Source organism: Vombatus ursinus, unplaced genomic scaffold (genome assembly GCF_900497805.2).
Source record: "Vombatus ursinus unplaced genomic scaffold, bare-nosed wombat genome assembly UNPS02014786.1, whole genome shotgun sequence".
Lineage (NCBI taxonomy): Eukaryota > Metazoa > Chordata > Mammalia > Diprotodontia > Vombatidae > Vombatus > Vombatus ursinus.
In genome coordinates, this window is record NW_020954564.1 from 32,650,391 (window position 1) to 32,658,345 (window position 7,955).

Sequence of the window (7,955 nt, forward strand, 5' to 3'; positions counted from 1 at the left end):
AGAAGGAAGGAAGGGAGGGAGGGAAAGAGTAAGGGAGAAATAAAGGTAGGGAGGAAGAAAAGAAAGAATAAGAAAGAAAACAATTATCAAGGGTTTTTAATTTAGTCATCCATGAACTTATTTATTTTTAAATATTTTGATAACTGTATTTCATATAATTGGTTTCCTTTGTAATCCTATGCACATTATTTTATGCATTTACAAACATTATTCTGAAAAGGGGCCCATAGGCTTCACCAGACTGCCAAAGGGGTCCATGAAAGTTAAAAACCTGAGCTAGATAGGTAGGTAGATAGATGGATAGATAGAACATTAAGATTTAACTATATGTTCTAAAGAAGTTTACATTTGAATGGGGGGAGACAATACATAGAGGAGGTGAGGGAAAGGGCTAGAGTGAGCTATGTGTTGAGACTGCAGGCAAGATAAAGCGAAAACTCAGCTATCAGAGGTGGGGGACTCAGGGACAGGGTTCTAGAGGGAGGAGGATAAAGGACAATGAGAGAAAGTATGATGTAGACACTACTGGGAAGTAGTGGGGAAACCTGGGCCCAAGAGAAAGCTTACCCGTCAGGGAAGGGGAAGAACTGTGGGGTAGAATCTAAGATTTCAAGATATAAAAATAATAGGCTGAGAGTCAGTCATGAAGCCAGAGAGACCTGGGTTCAAGTCTTGCCTCTGATATCCACTGGCTGTATGACCCCAGATAAAGTCACTTAACCTCTCAGTGCTTCAGGCAGCTCTCCAAGACATTAAGTTGCAGAGAAGGGGCCTGCCTGTATTAGTAAAGGGAATTTCCTTATTCAGGAATTTTACATAATGATGTCCTGATCCCTAGCTAATGATTTAGTAGACCACTTTACGAGTTGCTACAGCAAAAAAAGAGAAAGAAAGAAAAGAAAAAATGGAAGAAAGAAAAAAGAAAAAGGAAAGGAAAAGAAAAAAAAAGTCTTACTCTGGTGGCCAACATTCCCTTAATGAGCCTCTTCACACTTAGGCTAATCAGTAGAAGACAAACACAGAGTCTATCTGGACGCTGGAATCTGAAGCCTTTTTAATGTGGCAGAACCTGCCATCGATTGTGGCTGTTCGTAGGACCTAAGGTCCCATCCCCTTCCTGCCACAGCAAGGAATGAAAAGAGGAGGGAATAAGCATTTATTAAGTGCTTACTATGTGCCAAGCACTGAGCTAAGTTCTTTGCAAATATCTCACTTGATCCTCACTAAAACCCAGAGAGGTAGGTGTTATTATCCCATTTTACAATAAAGGAAATTAAGGCAGATAGAGGTAGAGTGACTTACCCAGAATAGAAAGAGGAATTTAGTGGAAGAAAAAGAAAAAGAAGAATGTGCCTAGAGTCTCACCACTATTGAATGGTCAAGCTAGGACTCAAACCTGGGTCTTCTGAAGTTAAAGCTGAAGCTCTTTTTCCACAGTCCTGGGCTGCCTCAGTGGACATAATAGTGACCCTTCGATCACCTACCTCACTGAGTTGTTGTGAGCAAAGTGTTTTATAAACTGTTAAACTCTATAGAAATGTGAACTTTATTACTATCATCAAGAATGAAGAATGAGAGGAACAGCTAGGTGGCGCTGTGGATACAGCACCAGGCGCTGAAGTCAGGAGGACCTGAATTCAAATCCAGCTTCAGACCAAACACTTGACACTTACTAGCTGTGTGACCCTGGGCAAGTCACTTAACCCCAACTGCCTAAAAAAAAAAAAAAATGAAGAATGAGTGTCTGAGGGCAATAGACAGGGCCAAGCACAGGGGCTGGGCACTGCTATTGGCAGGAACTGTAGGATAGGCTGGCTCAAGGCTACCTAAGCTCAGTTTCCAAAAAAAGCAGGCAGAGAATGTGTTTTTTTAAAAAAAAAAACCTTCAATGCAGTCAGGTTGGACCACCACTGGAAGACAGGCATCATTCCTTCTTGCCAAGGTCTAGGATCCTGACACAGCCCAAGAGTTGGAGTTAGGTGTCACCAGGACCCACCCCTTCCCTTGTGCCTTACAGAGCTGCATCGACACCTATGTCTTGGGGAGCCAGCACCCCAGTACCAGATCCAACTGTGCTTTGGAGAGGAGTACCCAGGTCCAGGTTGCCAGTCCCAGGGAAGGCTCATCATGGCTCACGTGAGTTTGGGGAGGAGGGGACAGCCAGACCTATTATATCCAGTGCTTTCCCTCCCCCTGCACCAGGGGATCCCACCCATGACACAACCATACCTTCTGATTTTGAACAAGATACCAAAGGTGGGGGACCCAGGGATAGGGTTCTAGTGGGAGGAGGATAAGGACAATGAGAGAAAGTATGATGTAGATGCTACTGGGAAGTAGCAGGGAAACCTGGGCCCAGAGAGAAAGCTTACCTGTCAGGGAAGGGGAAGAGCTGTGGGGTAGAATCTAGATTATCTCTAAAGTTCCTTCCAGTTATAACATTGGTCTTCTGTGTTCTCAGGTGGTCCCCTCCAGCTCTCATTTCTATGACTTACCAAAACCTCTCCAAGGCCTCACTACGGTCTTTCTTTCTTTATTTTTCTCTCTGACTCCCTTCCTGTCTTTGAGAGGACCTGTGGGAGCCCCTGAGCTTGGGAATGAAGAAGGTAGAAGGGTTAGAGGATAGCTGGAGAAGAGAGGAGGGCAGGTGACCTCCCACCCTTGGAAGGCCTCGGGGTCCCCTCCTCCTGAAATATATAAATAGTGTTTATATAGAGCTTTAAGCTTTGCAAAGTGCTTTACATAGGTTGAGCTCATTTGATCCTCACAATAGCCCTATGAAGGTGCTAAAGCCCCACTTTACAGATGAGGAAACTAAGGCTGAGAGAGATTAAGTGAATTGTTGGGGCTAACAGCCGGCAAGTATTTGTGGCAGGATTAGCCTAAGGTCTTCTGGACTCCAAGTCCAGCACTCTATCCACTTCAAGATCAGAGCTGCCCTCCCCCCTCCTCTTAGGCCCGTGCTTTCTCAGGGGATGCCCCCTTCCTCAAATTTCACAGTCCTTAAGGCATTGAGGGAGAGGGCAGGGAAGTGGGGTGCTCTAAGAAGATGCAGTGGGTGGAACCAGAAACTAGGTACCTGAAGAGGAGTAATGGCCAGGAGGGGCCAGGAGAGCAGACACAGCCCTCCTTACCCCATGCCTCCCTCCTTTCCCTTCCTTCCCAGGTGGAGCCCGTGTTTGCCCGAGAGCTCTTCTTGCACTCCAGGCGTCTCAGTCCCCAAGATCCTTCAGGTTCCCAGTCCACCGCTCCAGAGAGTATAGCCCACCTTCTGAACCAGCCATGCCAACCCTAACTATGGCCCCACGCCATCTCTCGAGCACAGCCCCATCATCTCCAGAGCACTTCCCCTTTATTGTTCCTCTCTGACCAAGCTGGGCCAGTATACCTGGGGCTTCACCTTGTCAACTCTCAAGCTCATATTGCTCTACCTCAAAACAGGTTTTGTGTACGCCTGTTGGATGGGTGTGTTGGGGGACAGGGGGCCCAATGTATATGTATAAACTAAACTTCAATGTGCTTTAGTAGTTATTCATAAGAGGAACCCCCTGGCAAACGCTTTTTAAAATTAGACATCCTGAGCCCGCAAAACTTCCAGTATCTCGGGGTAGCTCTACATCAGTCTGCTGTTTTTTTTTTCTTTTAAAGGGCATGCCCCATAGTATGGAGAGTTGATGAGGAGCCATCTGCATTCTTTTCTGCCCTTGGAATGTGTTAGAGGGAACCAGAACCTGTCTGGGCTGGTGTGACTGTTAACAGAATTTGCAAAGCATTTTTTATCTATTTAGTGGAAAGAGCATTGGATTTGGAGTCAGGACAAATCCAGGTTTGATGCTCACAGCCACATTTATTAGTTCTGTGGTGGTGGGCAAGTCACTTAACCTCTGAGAATCAATTTCTGTAAAATGATGATATTCATGCTTATAGTACCTACCTCACAGGGCTGTGGTAAAGATGACATTATGTATGTGAAGGAGCCTTACATTAATATTAGCTCTCATTATTTCCTCATTTGAATTTCACGAGGAAGGACAGGGAAAATGAGTTCTAGGTGAAGAAATTGAGGCCTGGAGAGGGGAAGAGGCTTGCCTATGGTCAGACAGTGGCGGGGCTAGGATTTGAAACCAGGTCAGCTTCTAATGCCCAGCCCAGGACTCTTTCTGTTGTACTGACTGCTACCCTCATTAGCACCCTGCTTCAGGCACTAAAGACAACAGTTCAAAGACCTTCATTTACTAGGTCAAAAACCTCTCTTCTCCTTCCACTTACTTGGGACAGGGTCTTTGATGAGAGAAACTGAGCCCGGAGTGTCAAAGAGCCTCACAGAGGTGAAGGCTGAAACGGCCTGCCCTCTCCTTCTATTCCCTTCTTAGCTGGACCCTGGAAAAGACCTTAGTGATCATGTAGGATCATGCTCCTCATTTTATAGTGACCCAGAGGGGCCAGGAGGAGCTTGCTGGAGGGAGGAAAGGGACTTCCCCAAGTTAACACAAGTCAGTAACAAAACTGAGATTCAAATCCAGGTCTTTTGATTTCATTATCTTTCCACTGATGCCTGTTTTCTGGGACCCAGGGCATGAAGTCTGACTGAAAAACCACTGATCAACCTTAAAGTTGAATAGGTCACCCTGCACTCTCTACCCAAGATCTACAAAGGCCTAGGGCAGGTTGAAAGGAGAAAACGTGACTCAGCCCAGCAAGACAGACTTTTCTTCAAAGCTCAGCAGAGGGAGCTAGGGCCTAGGAGCTGTACTTACTGAAGTCTCCCCCACATCCTTCCTCTGCAAGGGCCAGGGGCTTCCCCACGCCCATCCTTTCTCCTCCTCCCTCCCAACGGCCCCCATCCTCCTCCCCAGCCTCACAGCCCTCTTCTCTCTCCTTTCCCACCTCTCCTACCTCCCCTCTCTGGCTCTTGGCCCTCATTCCTCCCCCTCCTTCCGCACCTCCTCATTCTCCCCTCTCTGCCTCACAGCCCACACTCCTCCCTCTCCTTCCTCACAACCCTTATTCTTCCTTCCTTCCCAACAGTTCCCCCAGAGGCCCCTCCATCTTTATAATCTCCCCCCACCCACCCAGTTTATTTTCCCTTCATTCTCACACTCTCATCTTCTCCCCACGAGGGACAAGAACAGTTGGGCCCTTGTTTGAAAAGGGGAAAGGATGAAGTACTCAAGGGAGAGTAGGGTGACTGGAGAAGAAATATGAAGAGAAGGGAGATGGTGAGAGAGAATAGGGAAAAGAAAGATAAGAAGGAAGAAGGCAAGAGAGAAAAGGAGAGAAGAAAAACAGGGAAATGAATAGGGGAGGCAAAGATAATATGGGGACAGACAGAAGGCAAATAGGAGAGCTCTGAGCATAGCTAAGATTTAATGGGAAGAAAAGTGCTGAGACATATATGGAGGTGGAGGAGAGGCCGTAAGAAAGTTCGAGGAAGGAGAGGGGAGAGAAGCAGGATAAGGAGGCAGCTGAGAATCTCTAGTCCAACTTTGCATTTCTTTTTTCAGTTCTGCCCAGCCAACCCAGCCTCTGCCTCATCCTCCTGTTCTCCTTCCCCTGGGACCCTCAGCCCTGAAGCCTGTTGGGGCTGGGCCAAAGCTTGGCCCCTCCCTAGGCCCCCAGGAGAAGTGCTGCCTCTGATCGGGACTGGCAGCTGGGTGGGAAAGGGGTGGGGGTAGAGCGGCCTGATCCCTCCCCTCTAGCCTTTCCAGGCCACAGGGGCTGGGCTGGCTGAGGGCTTTTAACCAGCTGGAGGAGGCTCCTGACCGGCTTTTGGCGGTGAAGGCCTCTGGGAAAGGAAAGAGATGCAGCCTGACTGTCCCGCTCCACGGGGGCCCGGGAATGGCCAGGGCCGGGATTCAGCTCCCAGCCGGCAAGGCCAGGACCCGGGTCCCAGCCGTCCTGGGGAGCTAGCCAAGCCCCCCTACAGCTACATTGCCCTCATCACCATGGCCATCCAGAGCTCCCCCGGTCAGAGAGCCACCCTCAGTGCCATCTACCACTACATCATGGGCCGCTTTGCCTTCTATCGAGACAACCGTCCTGGCTGGCAGAACAGCATCCGGCACAACCTGTCCCTCAACGAGTGCTTTGTCAAGGTGCCCCGAGATGACCGAAGACCTGGCAAGGGCAGCTACTGGACCCTGGACCCTGACAGCTACAACATGTTTGAGAATGGCAGCTTCCTGCGACGGAGGCGCCGCTTCACCCGCAAGAGGGGGTCTGAGCCTGACACTGAGACCCAGAGGAAGGCCAAGAGCAGAGCCCGTGGTGGGTCGGGTCGTGGGGGCTATCGGTCCTCTGGGATTCCAGACCCTCATAGTGATGCCCGAGAGCAGGAGGGGGCCTCTGGCCAGGCCAAGGCCACCACTGAACCATGCTTAGCACCACCACTGGAGCTGCCCGAGTCCCAGGGCCTATGCCACACCAATTCAGAGACATCACCCAATGAGAGCCTCTTTGGGGGACTTACTGATGCTCTCCCTTCGACCCCAGCTGGTCTCTACCTTTCCACTTCTGAGCCACTGGCTCTGCCAGCCTCACAGATGCTGATGGACCTGAAGGAGCCTCCTGAACCAGCCAGGTCTCCTGGACAGAGGGTGGACCCTCGAGAGCTGCCGCCCTCCTCCTCCTCCTCCTCTTCCTCTTCTGCCTCTCCATGCCCAGCATTCAGCCTGCCCCCAGTCTTCCCTGCCTCTCAGGGCCCTCAGCCCTCCCCAGCCCGATTCCCTGAGGGTGAGGCCTATGGCAAGGCAGGGCTGCCCATCTTTGGCAACTTTGGTGGGGCTGAAGCTCTGGGTGGCAGCTACCAGTGCCGTGTGCAAGCCCTGAGCTTCTGCATGGACGAGCGGGGCTGTGGCCCAGCCCTGGATCATCTGCTTGCACCCACTCCAGCTGCCCCAGCCACCCCCACTCAGTCACCTCCCTTTCAATCCCCACTACCCCTTCGGGGGAACCAGAAGGAGCCCTGGACTGGAGGGCCATTCCCACTCCAGGGAGGAGGAAGCTACCAGCTAGGGCTACCCCACTGCCTCTATCGGACCCCAGGCATGTTCTTCTTTGAATGAAGTTTCCCTTCCGGTCTTTTGCTTCTTCCCTTGTACAGCCAGACAGGCTCTCCCACCACTTCATGCAAGGACATGCTAAAGAATGGACTCTTACCTGAGGGCTGGAGTCATTTGATCCTCTTCAGGTGAAGATACCCTGCTCAATCTGTCCCCAGCAGACTGGGTCTCTGAGAGAAAGGGTACCAAAGGTGGCAGAGGGTAGGACTCTCCCCTGGGTGAAGATGGGGGACAGCAAGTGGTTTGGTTCCCAAAGCCAAATGAAAAAAAAAACTAAGGATTAAATCAGAGAGCTGGAAGGAACTAATCCAACGCCCTCATTTTACAAAGGAGGAAACTGAGAGACCCAAAGAAGGGAAATGACTTGTCTAAGGTCATACAGCTAGTCGTTAGGAGAGCCAGGGGCCCAAGCCCAGGTCTTCTGACTCTTCTTAATCCAAAGCTCTTCCCACTACTGAACAGGTCTGAAGAGGCAACAGAAACAGGAGATCTTTGTCTTCCTTGAATGACACAGGGTTCTGCCTGACCAGGATTCCAGAGTTTCATTTAGTGACCTCATGCCCTGGCCCCTCCATGGACAAACTTGGGGAGTGTGGGGAAGGAGGTGTGAGGCTGGATCTATGTCAGATTTTACTCGACATTCTACTTAATAAAACAAGTGAGTCTTGAAGATACTATAAGCCTGGCCTGGTGGATGGGGTCCAGGACTCTTGGGTTCTTCCAGGGCTGCCTGTGGGTATCAGTCTCCCCACGGGAATAGGAATGGGGCATGGGTTGAGTTTCTTTGTCCCATGAGGATTGCCCTTCAGGGGGACTTTTGGTGGGAGTTTCCTGCCACTCAGGGAGGGGGAAAGAGGGAGATTGGAGTGGGAGGAGGAAACAAAGGGGGAGGGA

The 7,955-nt window shown here is 50.2% G+C and overlaps 2 protein-coding genes across 5 annotated transcripts in view; both read left to right on the top strand.

Annotated features, from left to right (window-relative positions):
• LOC114047084 (interferon regulatory factor 4-like) overlaps positions 1-5,778 on the top strand; it is a 16,854-nt gene extending 11,076 nt beyond the window's left edge. For 2 of the 4 annotated variants that reach the window (XM_027867795.1, XM_027867793.1), the window contains exons 7-8: positions 2,018-2,136; positions 3,167-3,509. In XM_027867795.1, coding sequence (XP_027723596.1) covers positions 2,018-2,136; positions 3,167-3,263 — 216 coding nt within the window. In that variant the 3' untranslated portion in view covers positions 3,264-3,509. Of the gene's footprint in view, positions 1-2,017; positions 2,137-3,166; positions 3,510-5,504 lie in introns of those variants that run through there. The other 2 variants (XM_027867792.1, XM_027867794.1) reach the window with 2 other exon arrangements.
• FOXS1 (forkhead box S1) lies at positions 5,700-7,738 on the top strand. The gene has a single exon (XM_027867796.1). The coding sequence runs from the start codon at positions 5,802-5,804 to the stop codon at positions 7,062-7,064; it is 1,263 nt and encodes a 420-aa protein (XP_027723597.1). The 5' UTR covers positions 5,700-5,801; the 3' UTR covers positions 7,065-7,738.
• Positions 7,739-7,955: the final 217 nt, after the last annotated feature.

Coding starts and splice junctions, on each gene's coding strand:
- FOXS1 (XM_027867796.1), top strand. CDS start 5,802: ATGCAGCCTGACTGTCCCGCTCCACGGGGGCCCGGGAATGGCCAGGGC.